At 44.5% G+C, this 20,355-nt stretch overlaps 1 protein-coding gene across 1 annotated transcript in view; it reads right to left on the reverse strand.

Moving 5' to 3' along the window:
* The window catches only part of WNT7A (Wnt family member 7A), a 117,586-nt gene extending 104,473 nt beyond the window's left edge, over positions 1-13,113 (reverse strand). The window contains exons 1-2 of the mRNA XM_069206395.1: positions 11,998-13,113; positions 5,728-5,954 (exon numbers count right to left, since the gene is read on the reverse strand). Coding sequence (XP_069062496.1) covers positions 5,728-5,954; positions 11,998-12,068 — 298 coding nt within the window. The 5' untranslated portion in view covers positions 12,069-13,113. The remainder of the gene's footprint in view (positions 1-5,727; positions 5,955-11,997) is intronic.
* Positions 13,114-20,355: the final 7,242 nt, after the last annotated feature.

Raw genomic sequence — 20,355 nt, forward strand, 5'->3', positions numbered from 1 at the left:
CATCCTCTTCTGTTATAGAAATGCCTCCCCCTTACCAGAATTTCATTTTTGATACTTCGTGTGTTAAAACGTCTGTTTATTGGCTTTCCACAAACGTTTCCTTGCTTAATTGACCAGCAAAAGAACAGAAAAGTGTTGGTGAAAAAAAATTAATAGATTTTAGCCACATGTAATTTTTCATGCCATTGTCTTTAAATCTTTCTGTACCAGGAAATGCTCTAACCGTGAGGCAATGATCCCTGGCCTGTCCCAAAAGCAGATCTATAGTCCAGGCTACTAGGCCTCTCCATCTCAACAGGAACATAAGCAATTGAGGGCACATTTCGACAACATTTGACTACACTGGTGCAGTGCATCAGTGAGTTTAGGGCCTGGGTCCTGATGGTGCTGTTTAATTACCAACTCTCCAGGCACCCTGGTTAATAAGGAGAAATTAGTATATCTGCTTCAACAAATTATACCCTTGGGCACAGTTAACTTATATTCTCGTCCATTGTTTCCATAAAGAGATGTCAGCCTCAGTACAATCACAATGGTGATTATCAGCTTAAAAGAGAACAAGCATGACTTCATCTACCTCATGGATCAACAAGGTTTTAATTAAGAGATTGACCAAAGCCATCTTTGATTGCGAATTGATTTAGTTTGGACGCTTCTGATTCAGTGTACGTTGCACCAAGGTCTGAAAGCTGTACGTTTGAGTAGAAGTAACTGCAATTTACAAGTGAATTCCATAGCCTTGTGCTATAATGCCCTTAAGTATAAACACGAAGGCCACAGCCTTATGCAGGTGATAACTGCAGCATGCAAGTGAAGGCCACATTCATGTGCAAGTCATAGCTGCAGCATACAAGTAAAGGGCATAGCCTTGTGTAGTAACAACTGCATCATACAAGTGATGGCCACAGTCATGCTCAGTAATAACTGTAGATAATGAGCGAAGGTCAAAGATTTGTGTAGTAATAACTGCAGCATTCAAGTGAAGGCCACTGCCTTGTGTGGTATGACTTCAGCATACAAGCGAAGGCCTCAGCCTTGTGCAGTAATAACTGCAGCATACAAGGGATGGCCACAGCAATGTGCAGTAATGAATGCAGCATACAAGTGAAAGCCACAACTTCATGCTCTAATACCTGATGTATAAAAGTGAAGGCAGAATCCTTGCACATTAATAACTGCAGCTTATGAGTGAAGCCCACAGCCTTGTGTAGTAATAATTGCAGCATACAAGTGAAGGCCGCAGGCTTGTGTAGTAATAACTGCAGTAGTACAAGTGAAGGCCACAGCCTTAAACAGCAATAACTACAGTGTACACGATGGACACACCCTTGGGTAGTAATAATTGCAGCATGCAAGTGAATGTCACAGCCTTGTGTAGTAATAACAGCAGTTTACAAGTGAAGGCCACAGACTTGCACAGTAATCACTGCAGCTTAAGAACGATTACCACAGCCCGGTGAAGTAATAACTTCAGCGTACATGTGAGGACCACAGCCTTGTGCATTAATAACTACAGCTTATGAGTGAAGGTCACAGCCTTAAACAGTAATAGCAGCAGCATACAAGTGAAGGCCACAGCCTCGTGCTCTGATACCTGCAGTAGAAAAGTGAAGGCCACATCCTTGTGCAATAATAACTACAGCTTACACAAGTAATAACTGCAGTTTACAAGTGAAGGCCAAAGGCTTGTCAGTAATATTAACTACAGTGTACATATGAGGGCTAAAGCATTGTGTAGTGATAACTGCATCATCCAAGTGAAGGCCACAGCCGTGTGTTTTTATAACTGCAGCTTACAAGTGAAGGCCACTGCCTTATGTGATAATTACTGCAGCTTACGAATTAAGGCCACAGTCTTGTGCAGTAATAACTACAGCATACATGTGAAGGCCACAGCCTTGTGCAGTAATAACTGCAGCATACGAGTGAAGGCAACAGCCTTGTGCAGTAATAACTACAGCATACATGTGAAGGCCACAGCCTTGTGCAGTAATAACTGCAGCTTACAAGTGAAGGCCACAGCCTTACACAATAATAACTGCAGCATACAAGTGAAGGCCACAACCTCATGCTCTAATACCTGCAGTATAAAGGTGAAGGCCACATCCTTGTGCATTAATAACTACAGCATACACGTGAAGGCCACAGCTTTGTGCAGTAATAACTGCAGCTAACAAGTGAAGGCCACAGCCTTACACATTAATAACTGCAGCATACAAGTGAAGGCCACAGCCTCGTACTCTCATACCTGCAGTATAAAAGTGAAGGCCACAGCCTTGTGTAGTATTAACTGCAGCATACAAATGGAGGCCTCAGCCTTGTGCAGTAATAACTGCAGCATACAAGGGATGGCCACAGCCATTTGCAGTAATGAATGCAGCATACAAGTGAAAGCCACAACTTCATGCTCTAATACCTGAAGTATAAAAGTGAAGGCAGAATCCTTGCACATTAATAACTGCAGCTTATGAGTGAAGCACACAGCCTTGTGTAGTAATAATTGCAGCATACAAGTGGAGGCCGCAGACTTGTGTAGTAATAACTGCAGTAGTACAAGTGAAGGCCACAGCCTTAAACAGCAATAACTATGGTGCACACAAGGGACACACCCTTGTGTAGTAATAATTCCAGCATACAAGTGAAGACCACAGCCTTGTGTAGTAATAACTACAGTTTATAAGTGAAGGCCACAGACTTGCCCAGTAATCACTGCAGCTTATGAATGATGACCACAGCCCTGTGAAGTAATAACTACAGCGTACATGTGAGGACAACAGCCTTGTGCAGTAATAACTACAGCTTATGAGTGAAGGCCACAGCCTTAGACAGTAATAACTGCAGCATACAAGTGAAGGCCACAGCCTTGTGCTCTAATACCTGCAGTAGGAAAGTGAAGGCCACATCCTTGTGCAATAATTACTACAGTGTACACATGAGGGCCACACACTTGTGTAGTAATATCTGCAGTTTACAAGTGAAGGCCAAAGGCTTGTGCAGTAATATTAACTAGAGTGTACATGTGAGAGCTAAAGCATTGTGTAGTGATAACTGCAGCTTACAAGTGAAGGCCACTGCCTTATGTGATCATTACTGCAGCTTACAAGTGAAGGCCACAGTCTTGTGCAGTTATAACTACAGCATACATATGAAGGCCACAGCCGTGTGCAGTAATAACTGCAGCTTACAAGTGAAGGACACACCCTTGTGCAGTAATAAAATAGAGCATGCACGTGAAGGCCACAGCTTTGTGCAAAAATAACTGCAGCTTACAAGTGAAGGCCACAGCCTTACACATTGATAACTGTAGCATACAAGTGAAGGCCACAACCTTGTGCTCTAATACCTGCAGTATAAAAGTGAAGGCCACATCCTTGTGCATTAATAACTACAGAGTACATATGAAGGTCACATCCTTGTGTAGTAATAACTACAGTATACACGTGAAGGCCACAGCCTTGTGCAGTAATAACTACAGCTTATGAGTGATCGCCACAGCTTTAAACAGGAATAACTCCAGCATGCAAGTGAAGGCCACAACCTCATGCTCTAATAACTGCAGTATAAATGTTAAGGGCACATCCTTGTGCAATAACAACTAAAGCATACACATGAGAGCCACAGCCTGGTGTAATAATGCCTACAGTTTACAAGTGAAGGCCACACCCTTGTACAGTAATTACTACAGTGTACATGTGAGGGCCACAGCCGTGTGTGGTAATGACTGCAGCATACAAGTAAAGGCCATAATCTTGTGCTGTAATAACTGAAGCTTATGAGTGAAGGCCACAGCATTGTGCAATAGTAACTATAGCATACAAGCAAAGGCCACAGCCTTGCACAGTACTATTTTCAACATACAAGTGAAGTCCACAGCCTTGTGCAGTAATAACTACAGCATACACCTGAAGGAACACCTGAAGGGCACAGCCTTGTGTAGTAATACCTACAGCATACAAGTGAAGGCCACAGCCTTGTGCAGTAATAGCTACACATTTTAAGTGAAGGTGAAAGCCTTATACTGCAAGCCTTGTAATAACTGCAGGATGTGAGTGAAGAATGCAGCCCTGTTCTATAAGAACTGCTGCATAAAGGTGACAGGAAGAGCCCTGTGCAGTAATAACTGCAGCAAGGGGGAAAGGCCACAGCTTTTTGCAGCACTAACTGCAGCAGAGAAGTGAAGGTGACTGATGTAGAGTTGACATAGCTTCTATTGGTGCTGCAGTTGAAGTGCACTGGGGCCCAGAGGTCTAAGGGGCCCACTGAACTCTGATGATTGCTGTATTTCTCAATTTAAACAGTGGTAGGGAGGGCTTATTCCCTTTCTTGCACTAGGCCCTATAAATACTGGCTATGCTACTAGAGTGAAGGCCACTTTCTCAAACTGTATTAACTGCAGCACAGATATGAAGGCAACTGGATTGTGTGGTGATAATTGCAGCCTAGGAGTGAAGGTCAGAACCCCTTGTAGTAATAACTGAAGCATAGGAGTTGAAGGTCACACAGCCTTGTGAGGTAATAAATGTAGCATAGGAGTAGAAGGTCACAACCTTGTAAGGTAGTAAATGCAGCATAGGAGGAGAAGGCCACAGCCCTGTGAGGTAATAAATGCAGCATAGAAGGTGAATACCACAGTCTTGTGGAGTAATAAATGCAGCATAGGAGATGAAGCCCACAGCCATGTTAGGTAATAATGGCAGCATAGGAGGTGAAGGACACAGCCTTGTGCTGTAATAGGGGCAGCATAGGAGGTGAAGGCCACAGCATTTGTGAGGTAATAAATACAGCATAGGAGGTGAAGGCCACTGGCTCATATGGTACCATCTGCAGCATACGAGTCAAAGTAGCAACTGCAACAGGAGTGAACGTCCCACCATGTGCAATACTAACTGCAGTACATGGGGGAACGTCTCAGGTTTCTGTGGTAATAACTGCCTCATAGGAGTAAAGGCCACAGCCTTTTGTGTACTCATAGACCTATCCTCATTCCAGTAGTTAAGCAACAGTGACAAGTGAGGTGTTCAGTGCAGGGTGGCTTGTAGTGGTACAAAAGTACCACTGAGGTAAATGTGCAGGATAATGGCCGAACACTTTATGTTACATGGTCATATGTGGCCTGAGTACAACAACCATCCTGACCCTTAGTAATCACATTTACCCATCAATGAATCAATGATGTCCGAAAGAGTGGCATGTGGAACTGATTAAAACTTAAGGAAGTCAGAGACTCAAAAATATATCATCCAAAATGCTATTTCTGCTGGCTTATGTTTCAAAGTTCATTAAATAATCCTTCACAAAAGTCCAGGGTTGTCTAGTGCATGTCTACTGCATGGGAAAATGTTTGAAGAACTTGATACAGACAGACTCGTTCCCTCTGATCGATGCTTATTTCAATATCAGTAGCCATGATGATTGATAAGTAATTATGGCCTGTTTCACAAAGATTTTTCTGTAAGGTGTAAGCAGGTGTGACTTACTCCTCAAATTCCAGAAGTAAGTCACATCTACTCATAGAATATTTGTCACGCGGCTCTGCAGTGATTGGCATTTTTGATACATTATGATGTTTAGAGCCCTCCAAAATAAAGTAATTTACGTTTTAGGTAAACAGAAAAAATACAAGATTGTAAAAATGTCCTGGCATGCCAGTTAGGATGTTTGCACCAAAGCTAGGCAGTTAAGACATCAGGCCTGAGCCTTGCAGGACTACAAAAACAGGTAACATACCCACTTTCAGCTCTTTTCCAAAGACGGTCCTCTCGCCCAGGGCTGAGCAGTTCCAGCGTCCATTTCTGAACTGGAATTGGCACTCATTGATGCCCATCTGAGCCCCCTCTCCGATCACTATGATGGCGTCAGGCCTGTTTTGGCAGATGGTCCTCTGTCTCGGGGCCAAGCCAGGGATCCGGTTACAGATGATGCTGGCCCCCAGAGCCACCACCGAAGAGAAGCCACTAGAAGGAAAGAGAAGCCATAGTTTGTATCCTGGTGTGAACAGACATGGACCTTTGTATTCCTGTTCATGAGAGATGTGCTGCTAAATCATGAAACAGATTAAAATCTATGAAAACACTGCAGAATGGCTTTTTCAAAGAATATAAAGTTTATATGTAGCATGTGACATCTATGTTAAGTACCACTCTGATCACTTATATGGCACTACCTAAAAGAGGACCTCTGGAATTATCTGCCAATCTTGCCTGGAACCAACCAATCATATTGCTGTGCCCTCCAGTGCTGAGCAACAGTGAGCTCCACAACTTAGGTGTGCTGTGATAAAGTAGAGTCCACATGCAGTGAGGGACCCAGTCTTAGGAACCTCTCTGTTTACCCCCTCCACCCTCAATCAGGGGGGCCTCCAAACCCATGTCCGCCTGCAAGGCCTTGAAGTCATGTCCACCAAAGAAATCCTATCAACCTCCAAGAAAAGTGTCATCTGCTCCTCTCTGCTTGTTGAACTTCTAGAAAGATTAAGAGGAGCACTTTGAATAGCACTTTGAACCGTGGGTGATCAAAAACTTTACGAGTTTTCAAAATCACAAAGGGAGATAACTGTGACAAGGGCCTCAGCTACGCAGGAGACTGGTACTGTGCATGATAAAGGGGATCTTCCTATCTGAAGCCCTCCTATACAGCAAACAACAATTGCTCAGTTCTCAAAAATGTGTTCTGGGGCAGATGAGCAGCTGTCCGGGCCAGTCAAGTTATGCATACACTGTTTTATGTTTCACTCACAATGACTTCCATTAGAGAAAGTATGTACTAGAGCATCTTAAATATAACCCCGTTGCCTCATTTCTCATTTGAAAATACTTTCAATGAAGCAAATTTGGAAAGGACAAGAGCATCTTAGGTTTAAACCAACGTGGGGCTGTCCAATCAGGACACAGGGAATCTCCGAATATACTGGAGAACAATATCCAACTTCCAGGGTTGGGTGGGTGGAGGGATCATCAGCCAGTCCAGCCCAGAAACGGGAACTCTGAGAGCAGCACATACAACTAGTATGTAGGCATATCCTTGATTTGCTACTGTAGAGAGGCGGTGCTCCTAAACTATGCTAGACTCTGGAGAATCGACCTTTTAAGTTATTCCATCACGTTGCATGTATCTATTTATTCATTTTTTTATTTATTATTTATGGGTATTTTCAACAAGACAGACTGGGCCTGGCAGGCCATCAAAGTGCTTTTTTTCTAAGGAAATCAAGAAACTGCGATATGCATTCATAGATTGTCCCATTATAGCGTTTTACTACTGGGAGGAAGAACGTAATTAATTAACATTTAAACAAACTCAGAAATAAAATCAAGGTCAGGAAATAAGACTAAGGGAAGGCGATTTTCAGTGACATACAGAAAGTATTGCATTTCATATGCTTAATATAGTGCTTTAGGCTCTTGACGAGGTGTTCAAGCACGTTAGATAATGAGTAGCTCACAATACCTTAAGGAGTGCGTTGGTGAGAAGAAAGTTGAAATCTCAGTTGGCCTATACGTAAGTGTCGACATGAAGACACAAAGTGAACTTTGCATGGATATTGATAAACAATGTTATTGAAAGTCAGCCACACAGAAAGAAAATAGGAAGAGCACAAACACATGAAAAGAGAGCATTACAACAGATATGTGTTCTAAGTGACATTTATGTATACATATGTCAGATGCATAGCTAGCAATCGTGCAGCAGGTGCAATGGCACCTGGGTTGAGGAGAGCAAGATAGCGATTTTACTACCTGAACGCAGAGCTACAAACCCATTCCCTTTGCAGCTACATGGCCCATAGCACCTTGCTGTGCCACTGATCTATGTGGAACTCTAGGTAAGCCTTCATACCTGTAGTGTAAGGACATGGAGGCCACGTCCTGGTAAAGAGACAAACTCAGCGGTCAAAGCCGACGGGATCTGAGGGGCAAGATGGGCCCATACTTTCTTAATTTAAGAAAAATTGTTCCCTTACTTTTTGTAAAAATACAACCGTCCCGGACGGTTAATTCCGAGGGTTGAAATGCTTCAGATGACTTGTAAGCCAGGGAGTCTCCTGTGTTGTGAAACCGAGGGAGGGGCAAAGAACTAAACAAGTCTTCTTGCCGGGTACCTGCTTGCCTGAAAGAAATGCAAATGTACACAACTAGGTAATATGCAAATCTAAAGGCTGCTTGGAAGCCAGTATTGGCTTTAATTGGTGGAATCACTTGAGGCTTCCTGATGACACAGATTTATTCTTTTTGAGTGATAATGCAAGGAGTTACCAGCTGAGGTGTGACATGTGTGCTTTTAAAAGACAGTTATATATAAAACTTTTGCTATGTACAGTCTGGATATTACAAAAATCTATTCTTTGGAAGCAATTTTTTTATCGTCAATTTTTTTGCACATTTTGTAGCAGCCTATCTCAAACTGTCTCCAATGCAAGTTTAAAATAGTGACACCTATTCTCCGTGTTTCCTATCACAGGTTGGGACCTCCAAGCACTAGACAAACACAAGTTTCTATTCTCCACAACACCAACCAGCATTCAATTCACTGGCGCTCTGGTAAAAGACGCAGACCTCTGCAGTGCATCAAATATGAGAGGTTTCATAACATAAGATAGTGCATTTTGCACTGATTAACTTAATTTGCATTTATTTTTTATTTAAGTGGCTCCTTATTGTATATGTAGTTACCTGTAACTGAAAGACCGAAAAAAGTATTTCGTTTTTTTAGACACACTTTTCACCCTGCCCCACGCTCATTCACTCTGTCACCATTGTGCACAGCATCACAGTTCCCACCCTTTTTTTTTAATTCACTTTGACCACTGGCCAGTCCTAGAAACATGAAATGCCATCAAATTCCAGCTCGAGAAGATGGGGTTCATTGGTTCTTTTGAATTCCTCCAGAGAGGTATCAGAATATCTCATGACCTTAGGTTGAGAACTGTCTTTTAGAAAATGTACCTTGGCCAAACCCACTTTTCAAGTATCAATTCTGGCTCCCCTCATACAGTGATTTATGTATTGGAATTAAACTGTTATCAAGGGCAGTTTTTAGCTCCCAGGACCGCCCCCTGTAGCATCGGTCTAGTTCGCATCTTTGTGTAAAAACCGAAACCAAGTATTTACAGTTTTTACACAAAAACATGAACTGGGGCAATGGTGGAATTATCTGAAACATTTTGAAGATGCAAGCAGACACACACTTGTTATCTTCATTGACACAGGATAATCATAACAATGCTTCGGGCACCCTTAAATGTTCGTCTCCAGCAAAACGGAGGGATTATGGTTAAAGATGTCCAGTGTAAATCCCAGTTGCTTTGAGAGACTTCCAATTTTCTCGGGAGCAGATATTTGTGAGTGTGGTAAAAGCTGGACGTGATTGATGGGCAATTGACATACGTTACTGATTGTATACAGGTTGAACTGAGGAACTTGTGTTTTGCGATTACACAATATTTCTTAATTCACTGATAGGAGGCAAGAGTAAATCTTACTTGCCTCTGATATCTCTTGATTTTCTCCACAGTAGATGTTCATAAATACACACAAAAAGCGAGCAGTTGAAGCCTAAATTGCATTAGATATCCCTATATTTCTCTAGATTAAATATTCTTCAACTGATGAACTAAAATAGACTGGCTCAACATCCCTGGCACTGCCCCATTCCACCATAATGAAGATTTTGAAATAAAAATCGCTAATCCCCAGTATTCAAGCATACAAATAATTTTGAAAGGGGGAGGTGCTTTTCAATCACAGAACATGTCGAGGAAAGTTGATCTGCAGCAGAGCTGAACTTCAGATTTGAAGGCCCGTAAATGAAGAGCAAACTTTGTGGGGTGCCCCAGGCCCCTTTCTTTTGCTCACTTCGTTATTTTCGCTCTTTTCCTGTTGAGCTTTCCTAAAATAGGCCTCTTTCTTTTGTAAGGGGAAGCCAGTGATATTAACATAAAAATAGTGTTTCGTGCCTTGCCTTCGCTTACATATAACTGCACTTTTCTTCATACATAGAGTCAGACTTATGTAACACATGATATGAGTTTTTATTCAGCATGTTCTAATTTAGATCCTGAATTAATTACAAAGCTATGACCTTAGGATTTAAATAGGAGAATGAAGGACGTTAACAATAGTCACCATATACACAATGTACGTGACTATGACAGACCTCAGTTGTGTAACTCATAGGTACATCATTAGTGCAAAGGGATATGATAACAAATACCTCCAAGCTTATGTTTAGAAAGTATTGTTTTTAATAAATGACACTCAATGCAGTCAAACCGCTTAGCATACTAAATTGAAACCCAAATATTGGAATAATACACGTTTTAGTAATTACCGTATTTATCATGATTTGCGTGCCTCTTGTTGCGTGCACTACAAGCCAATGCTTACCATGGTTCGGCTTGTGCTTTGTCTCTTAGGGCAAGGTCAGATTCCTGGTTCCCTGGCTTTGCCGTCCTGCTCCCTTCTAAGGGCCACATACACACCACGGCACTGCCCTGCTTCCGGTGCCTACACACAACCAGCGCCAGGGATGTGAAGTACTCTGGCACCGTTGGAAAAAATACCTGTGTGGTTTAAAAGGTGGGTGTTTGCATTCGGGCAAGCAAAGCTTCCGTCTGGCCTCTGGCTGGTGTTTCTGTGTTCTGGGCCCCTCCTCGCATCAGGGGTGTGCGGGAATCCGCCCCGTACCTGATATCCAGACAGAGAGGAAGCATATTGCCGCTGCCCCCAACACACAAACAGGGCAGAGCGGCGTGTTTTCTTTCTGCTGCTTCCAGTTAAAAACCATCAGCGCGTCCGATAATAGCAGAGGACGAGGCGGGAAGGAAAGTTTGAGCGAGCGCCGCGGCCATCCCAGCCTCGCCTTTTTCCATATCATTTTTTTTCTATAATTAAAACTGAGATAAAGCGCCGGTGGGGCCCGCGCCAGAACGTGACCAAACTTCCTGGCTCATAAATTTCAGCGCGCGCTGCTCTAGGCAGCCTGTCCGGGAAAAGTTGGGCTGCAGGAGGCGAGGGTGGTGTGGGTGAGGTGCAAGCCAGTGTTAGACCGAGATTAGTTCATTGCCCATTGTTCGGGGTGATGCTCTAAACCCCGATAAGGCTACCGAAGGGGTGTGCTCGGGTACATTTATTATTTCAGAGTTGTGCACGAGATACCTGCAGGTGAACCGTGCAGTGCACAGAGGCCTGGGTGAAATTCAAAATATGATTGGATAAGTCAGTCATCGTTACCTCATGTCCCCTTCGGTGCAGCAGCTATTTCTCCTGCAAATGTCGGTTTCCGATATTTAGAGTGCAAGTTTTGACTTGTACGATGTTTGTACTTTCCACTGTTCTGAAGTTCCTACCTTGCACAATTACATTTCTTCTCTTCTCTTTAAACCATTTTTTAGATACAAGCGAGTTTTATTAATGTCAGTCGGGGATAGTGCGTTGCACCTTTGGTTAAAGGCTCTCTTTCCTGGGGCAGGGCGTTATATCAAAAGCTGGTGAAATCCAGCAATCATACCAGGTGCCTACAGGCGCTCCTGTCACGCACATGTGCCGCGCAACCATGGGCGCAATGTTCAAAGGTATAGTATTCATATCACAAATAAGTGTGACGTGTGATAGCCTAGGTTGTGTCTTAATCATACACGTTGTTATCAAATATTATCTGTTTTCTAGACTTGTGAAAAACGGCAAAAGAGAGACAGACAGGCAGATACTTGGTCAAGACAAGAGATAGGCTGCAGACAAGTTGCTGACCGTGTACAAGAGATGCCTGGCATAACATAGGCGGCGAGGGAGAGATAGATAGATAGATAGATAGATAGATAGATAGATAGATAGATAGATAGATAGATAGATAGATAGATAGATAGATAGATAGATAGATAGATGGATGCACACTTTGACAGGTAATTGACACCTTGAAGCGACTGGCAGTATTGCTGGCTATTGCCTCTTGCATATTTGTAATTCTGGAAGATCAGAGCTCCGGCTGGGGAAAGTGACTTACCCAATTTTGATATAGACAATCCCCAAGCTGAGAAAAATGTGGAAAATCCAGCGCCTTGTTTTTTTGTTCATATTCCTAGTAGGTGTGTTCCAGCAGGGGGTAAGCCTCGGTCCGTGCTCCACGTGTGCCCCCGCACCTCTGGCAGCGAGCCCCAGGTGACCCCGACAAGCCCCGCGCTGTGCTGAGAGCCTCCGGCAGTCAGTGCGTGCACACCCCGCAGAGTATAGCCACCTCTCCGCCGCCGGTCCCGCTGTCTGCCCTGCTCGCCTCGTTGCAGATTGGTATGCGTGTCACACGTTGAGGTCGCTGAGCCTGCCGTGAATGGACTGTCGGGGGCAGCCCCGTGCCTTCCTCCAGAGGTTGAGTGAGTCTGCTGCACTGTTCGCCCTCCTGCCGGGACGTTATGCTACTGCACAAGAGGGGGCACTAGTCCAGCCACGAACCCGCAAACTGACAATCACCTGTTCGCCCGTTCACCAACGAGCACTACTGAATCACCAATTCCAGGGAACCGAGACGGAATCAGAGGTGCACCTCTGAAGGCTCTCCAGGCTGCAGGACTCTCGGGGTGTATCCGTCCGGGACACCCTATGCGCCCCAGGAACCTCGCGCAGTGCGGTATTCCGACGCTCACACCTGGGCGCGCTGCAGCCAGCCCCACACCACTAGTCACCGCGATCCTCCTCCACCGGGTAGACGCCCCCCTTCCAGGTGCCTCCTCGTCACTGTCTCTGCCTCCTCACCGCGTTCCCACCTGTTGTTCCACGCGCTGCTGTGTGCGTCCCCGGCGTCTGCTCTGCACTCTGCAGACATACCTTGTCAGGCAGGGCGGGGGGCCTGCGGCGCTCAGATAGGGGCCGGTGTAATGTATTCACGGCTGGCCCCCTGTCCCTCCCCCGTGCCTGCCCACCCCACCTGCCGCTTCCCCTGCCTCCCACCCGCGCTTCCCAGGCCCCCCCACTCGCGCGCACGCGAGCAGACGCGCGCACAATTTCCCCGTCAGAAATAACAAATCGTGTCCGAATAACTTGTCACGGGCCACCCTCCCACTGGCCGGTAGCAGCGCGAACACCCCCTGTTCAGCTATGCTGAGGCAACTGCTTTCCCGGGAAGATCACTTTAGATGGTATCAGCCCGTGTTAAATAGAGGGCAAGTTATCCAGCAGCCCCCGCGATGAAGGGGCCCATTGTAGTCCGCAGCCGCTGCACAGTCCCTTACTTTGCATCTGATTTATTTCGGGCCACAGTCAGGGCACTGCACGGCGGTCACTGGGGGTGCGGCCGGGCAGGTGCTTTGTCTTGCATTGTAGGGTAGCGCTTCATACCACTAGTGTGGCCTCGAAGCGCTCCGCTGACCGGTCGCGTAAGAGGCTACCAAACATTTTGTGCGCGTCTGACAGAGAGTATATTTATGCTGCGTGCTATGTAGAAATGCCTGGGTTGCATGTGTGATGGTAGGAGTGGTATTCTAAACTGCTGTACTGCGCAATGCTACCTGGTTTAGACTTTGGCCTGATTTAGACTTTGGCGACGTTTTTCTGTCACAAACGTGGTGGATACCTCTTCCACCAAGTGGCCACTTGTAATGAGGCAAAAGGAATAGCGGCCGAATTTGTGACAGAGTAACCTGTCCATCAAACTATAAATGAGGTCCTAAGTGATGCATAAGGGTGTAAACAGGATAAAGCCATTCTGGGCCTTACACACCAACTCCAGCTGGTCTCCACAGATGAAGCTCCAGATGGCAGCATAAAGGGCACATCTAAAATCAAACCAAAATCTTGGATGTGAGGAAGGCTTATGTTTGTGAATAGCCATGTCTTTACAGCTCTTCTAAGCTACAGGTGGTAGTCTAAGATTCTTACTCTTTATGGGAGAGAGCTACAGACCTTGGCTATGAGTACCACAGTGCATGTCCCACCAATGCAGGACTTCTGAAAACAGAAATGGTTCGAAGCAGTCAGTATGGATCTGTGGGATAGTCTTGAGTGGCAGGTGATCATTTTAGCAGTAGGAAAGACAGTCCAATGCTATGGGTGTCTCAAACTTACAGAGAACATTAAAGGAGATACTTATTTGTACTCGCAGCCAGTGAAATCTTGAAAAGAAGGGGGTGATGTGATCATGGATGCCATAGTGTAGAATCTTACTGGCTTGCATGCCCTGGATGTGATGGAATCCGCAAACACCAAGATGGGTTTCGCCAACTAGCCTATTTTTGTGTAGCTTAAGTGTGAGAGAGCCATTGTAATAAAGTTCTGAAGTCTGTGGGGGAATTCAAAATACAGGAAACTGTGATGCAAAGTTATCACTATGAAGCAGGAACAACTGGCAAATAAGAAAAAGGTCAGAGAACCTGATTGCCCCAGGATCCTGATTTTTTGTGGTCTGGACAAGGTCATAGTTCCAGGGGCCAAAGGGATGAATGTGACCAAGTGACCACTTTTAGCATAGGAGAGTCTCTGCTTTGAGAGCGTAGAATCTTTAGTAGTTACGCATCATTCATTGGCCAATCCACTGGCCAACTTTTAGGAGGCAGTAGCCCAGTGCACAGGAGTATAGATCCAAGGAATCATTTAGTTTGATGCCAATCTGAGTGTAGTTAGCATGGCAGTATAGGTAAGGTCAAAAAATTTGAAGTTGTCTGGGAGAGGGCTGAGGCAAGCATTGAACAGAAGTGGTTACAATGATCCACTCAGTTATATTTTTCCACAGGAATCTGTGAGAATGGCAGCACTTTCTCCGGCACTCAAGTGGAGTTCACTCTCTGAATCTAGTTTACTTAGGGTGAGGAGGAGCTGTTTACAATTATCTTCCTGAGGAGATGGTGTGTGGAGTTGGAAGCAAATCCTTGTGGAGAGGCTTTATTTTTATGACTCAACAGTGAAGCTGCCTGCCAAAGCTTCTGACAATAGTTTTCTAAAAACATGCATGCAGTGTGCTTAAGAGGAGTAAGTATCTTTCAATTAATGTTCTTGGTTGTTTTGTTTGTCATTCCATCTCTTAGAAGGGGCTTGCTTCAATTGCAGTTTGTGAGGTGCATTATTTTCAGAATGTGGTAAAGACTATTTGGTGAACACATGAGCTATTGTGGAAAAATGCTGCCTACTCTAAAATCATAATCAAAGTATGAGCTTAAATTAAGTATGAAAATACTCTCAATGCTTTATATTATATGAGATCAGTTTTTTTATACAAAACGTTTTTGGTATATAGAAAAAAGTGCTACATAAAACAATTTCTAAATAACACCAGACAAATATTATTCAGCATTTCCTTACTGCTTTTGATGAGCTGAGTCATCACTTGACACAGGTTGCTGCTTCATTTCTGAAGGTGGAGTGGTCATTTTCCTTTCACTGTCAGTGTGCCCCTTACAAATATTGTGTGTGTCATTGTGATCCTTCTTCTATTTACCTGGATGTATGTGCCATTGTGGTCCATTTTTATTGTTGCTGGCTGTATGCCCTACTCTGGCCATTTTTCTATGCTACTGGATTCTTTCCACTGTGAGGGTGCTCTTCACAAAGATTCAGTATGCAGTGGGGCTCAGTCTTCTGTCACCGGTTGTATGCACCATTGTGTTCTTACTTTAATATCCTGGTTGTTTGTGCGTAGAAAGCCAATACACACTAGCTTAGCAAACACACCACTGAGATCTGGGATCTCATCACCACCCTCACCCCTGACATAGTCTTCCTCACTCAGACCTGGCTCACACCCATGCCCACTCCCGACATCGCCACAGCATCACCTGACCGATACAAGATCACACATCAAGACCACACCAACAAACCCAAAGTAGGAATCGCCCTCATCTAAAGAGAAAACATCCACTGCACTACTGAGACAGAAGACACAATCCAGACCATGGAAAACTTCAACTTCAAACTCCAAACATATGAGAAAACCACCATCAGAGGCACCCTCACCTACTGACCCCACTCACAATGCAAGACACATGCTGGACCCCATCTTCACCTTCAGCAGCAGGGTCAAGTATAGCCACGTCACTGAACGTTCCTGGACAGACCACTCTATCATACACTTCAACAGCTCCAGCCCCCCCCCATCTCCACTGCCAAGCCACCCAGCGCACCTCAACACAGCTGGAGCAATGTACCAGGGAGCCAATGGACCAGCACCGTCAACACATCATGCCCTGCATCAAACCTGAACCAAGCTGTCAAAAACTACAACTCCTGGATCACCAACTGAGCTGACATTATCTCTCCTATCAAGACCAGCAGATGCAAGAGTTACCCCAAGCATGCAAGATTGTACACCAAGGAACTGAGAACAGCAAAACACCACTGCAAGCGTCTGGAAAGATGGCACACAAAGAATGATACCTTTGACAGGACCACCTTCAAGACGTCTCTCAACCTCTACCATCAGCTAGTGAGAGAGACAAAGAGAATCACTCTAGTTAACTGCATCAAGGCCAGTTCCAGCCACAGCAAAGAACTCTTCAACATCGTCGGAGAGTTCGCCAACCCCACAGCAACAGAAAACAGTATCACCCCTCCCAAGAACTATGTGACAGACTCGCCAACTTTTTCCATGATAAGATCACCCCCATCTATAAGAACTTCAAACCCCAACCAAGTCCTCAGACTTCCCTCAACTTCACGCACTCACCATAATCAACAAGGACCACTGACTTACTTTAATGGAACCAGCTCACCCCCCCCCCCAAAGACACTACCACCATCATGATTTAATTCACTCAGGAACCCCCATTGACTACTGCTCACACCACATTTTCAACCTCAGAAGCAGCAGGATCAGCAACTCACCACCCTCTTCAACCCCTCACTTGCACCGGCCATTTTTCCTGAAGACTGGTAACATGCAGAAGTCAAACCACCCCTCAATAAACCCAAGAAACCATCTGCTGAACTGAGCAAACTTAAAAATTACCACCTCATCTACCTTTTCCTGGCAACGTCCTGGAAAAAGCCATCAAATAACAACTCATAAAATATCTGGAGCAGAACCTTCTCCTAGATGCTGCCAAAATCTAGATGTCATGCCAGCAAAAGCACCAAGACTGCCTTGATCGCAGACATCTATGACATCTCAGCATCATTTCACACTGTGTCTCATCACACCCTCATCAGAAGACTGCATCACATTGATATCCAAGAAAACAGGCTAAGTTTATCACCTCTTTCTGCACCAGAGGAATGCAGATGGTCTGCCTACCTCCATTCACCTCTGAACCCAAGGACATCATCTGCAATGTCCCTCGAGGATCCTTCCTCAGCCCCACCCTCTTCAATACTTACATGACCTCCTTGGCCCACATTGTCATATCATACAGATTGAACATCATATCCTACGCAGATGACAACCAGCTCAAGATCTCGCCAACACAAGAACCAACCTCCACAGGTGCATGACGAGCATCACCAACTGGATGAAAAACAATTTCCTGATCTTCAGCAACAACACCACCCCTTGGAATGAGTCCTGGTCGTTACACAGCACTGCTCAACCAAGGGCCAGCTTACATTTACCGTTGCTTGAACTTCCACCACCCTACCAGACAACTAAGTTCCGCTTCTCTCTCACTCTCCTGCACCTCTGCATCCAGTAAGGCAACAGCGGAGGATGCTCCTTCTCTTACCTCATTGTGAAGTCCTGGAATTACCTCCTTCTGCAGCTACATGCCTCCACCTGTCCACTGAAATTTCGGAGAGTACTCAAGATCTGGCTGTTTGACTGAGTCACCTGAACCATCATGGCCCTCAAGAGCCTCAATACCCTCTCTGGTTATTAATCATGCTATACTAATCCACTAGATTGATTGATTGAAATAACTCCCTGGGGCAAATTCTCCCACCATTGTGTAAAACTAGTGCTAGCAGACACTGTTCCTCTAATACAGTCTTGTCTACCGTTTAGTAGCTTGGGATGGGGGTGGGTGGGTGCTTAAGATAATAGATATTAGGGATCAGCTGTACTAACATGATTTCTCAGTAAATCTCAGAAACCAGTTCGGTAAAATTAAAAATTATTCTATGATTAAAATAAGATCAAAGTAACATAACTTGGGTCAGTCACTTTAAAGATTTAGGGCCAGATGTATAGTTTTATCCAATAGCGATGACCTAATTGTGATTTTTTGTGAATCACAATTAAGTAATCGCTATTGGAATGTATTAAACTCCAGGAGTTTCATACTGCAATTCGCAAGGGCTCGCAAATGGACCTACCTTGTCAATATTCATGAGGTAGGTCGCAATTTGCGAGCCATTGCGAATGGCTACAATCACGGGGATGGTGGCCTTCTGGTCTCTGCAGACCACCATGTCTGTGATTGCTTTTCAATAAAGCAATCTTTTTTAAAAAAATGCAGCCAGTTTTCCTTAAAGGAAAACAGGATGCGTTTAAAATAGAAAAATGAAAAGTTTTCTTTTCATTTTTTAAGAGTAGGCAGTGGTCCCTGGGACCACTGCCTACTCTTAAAAAATGTTTTCGCATGCATTCACAAAGGGGAAGGGGTCTCTTGGGGACCCCTACCCCTTTGCGAATGGGTTACTACCTACTTGAAGTAGGTGGTAACTGCGATTGTTTTGCAACCGCATTCACGGTCACAAAACAATCATACATACCTCTGCGATTCGGTATTAGGAAGGGACACCCTTGACACTCCCCTTCCTAATACCGAATCGGTATGTAGTTGCAAATCCTGTTAGCGATTCGGTAACACGTTACGGAATTGCAAATTGGACTTGTTACATACCAAAACGCATTTTGCGATCGCAAATGGCCCAACAGGCCATTTGTGATCGCAAAATGTTTGATACATCTGGCCCATAGAGTTTCAAAAGAACATCTCCATACTTCTTAAGCATGATTGGACAGTCAGTGAAAGTTCCTGCACATTTCTCATAATTTGCCACTGGAGGCTTCCTTCCACACCATTAAGACAGAGCTCCAGGCTGCTTCTTACCTTCACTCAAGCTGGAGGAGGTGGATGAGTGTGAGTCATCTTGAGTAGACAGACACAGTACATTGCTTCTAAATTTTGCAGGTTTCCTGTGGGGGTGTGTCTGGTGCCTTTGGCTTGTTTCCTTAAGTCAGATAGACTGCCTCTGGGTCTGCTTAAATAAGATGACAAGCCCCACCTTTCCAGGTGGAAGATCGGTCTTTGGTGCTGACACCAAACTCCTCACTTTCCAGTGGAGAGTTCTTTTACTGGGTACAAACTCAAAGTTACTGGGAGTTGGTTTTGTCACTCACTTCCAAGTTCCAGTAATGAATCTTCACCAACATCTGTGCAAAACCAGGTATTACTGACCAAACTATTTGCTTCAGCACAAGAGTCCTTTATGGTGCCCTGTTATGTCCCTGAGATTGTCTGATCCTTTTCTAGAAACATAATCATGTACTGATCAGGACAGTCACAGCCCCACCCCACAGTTGCATTAGTTATTCTTCTGCTTCCAAGTTGTGTACCACAATTTTTAGCAGCTGGACTGTCTTCCCAACATGTTCAGACTTCCAGCCATGCTATGTCTTTCATCTCCGAATGCTCCAGTGACTGAGGCCACACTCAACCATCAACTCCTTCGTTCTGTTTGGGGTCTGCTTCCAATTTTTGTCCTGGTGCTGGGCAGGTTAATACACTTCACTGCATGCAGATCGAAGGTATACTCTGAAACTTTGATCTCAAACACTTTCAGATGTAGAATACCTAGCAGAGGAGGAGATGATATCCATACTCTGACACTCCATTCACCCTGCCACAGCCACTCCCTAGTCTACAACTGGTTACCCACTGATACCTAGATGTATTCAAAGTGGGTAGTCAGTTTGAAACATATCCATATTGTACACCTGTTGACATAAATAATGAGATATCCAAAGGAAAGGTGATTTATATTTGTTCCTCTCCCCACCCAGTAAAAACAATGCTGGTTGTTTTCAGTAACCATGAATGTAGGTTCTTTAGAAAAAACAGGTCTGCCTAGCATATCATTTCAGTTCCATGTCACATAATGGGCCACTGAAAGCTATCCCATCATGCTGGGCCCAGCTGGGCCCAAACTACCTCCTACACATTCTTTTATTCAGCTGATGTACTATAATGCATGACTTTTGTACTGTGAACAGAGACATACCTCTAGCACAAGAGTGTTGCCTCAGTACCTAAAATAGGCAGGCTGAGCACCTGCAGCTCAGAAATTAAATAGAATAAATTTAGATGCAGCTGCAAACACTCATATCATAAGTCTTTCAAGCTCCTCTAATGTTTTAATTGAGGGTAACTCTGACAACAGAGGATTCCCCTACAACATGCCACTGTTATCTTTCTTCTATGTCACTGGCTGTATCTGCCATTGTGGT

This window comes from Pleurodeles waltl, chromosome 9 (genome assembly GCF_031143425.1).
Source record: "Pleurodeles waltl isolate 20211129_DDA chromosome 9, aPleWal1.hap1.20221129, whole genome shotgun sequence".
Classification (NCBI taxonomy): Eukaryota; Metazoa; Chordata; class Amphibia; order Caudata; family Salamandridae; genus Pleurodeles; species Pleurodeles waltl.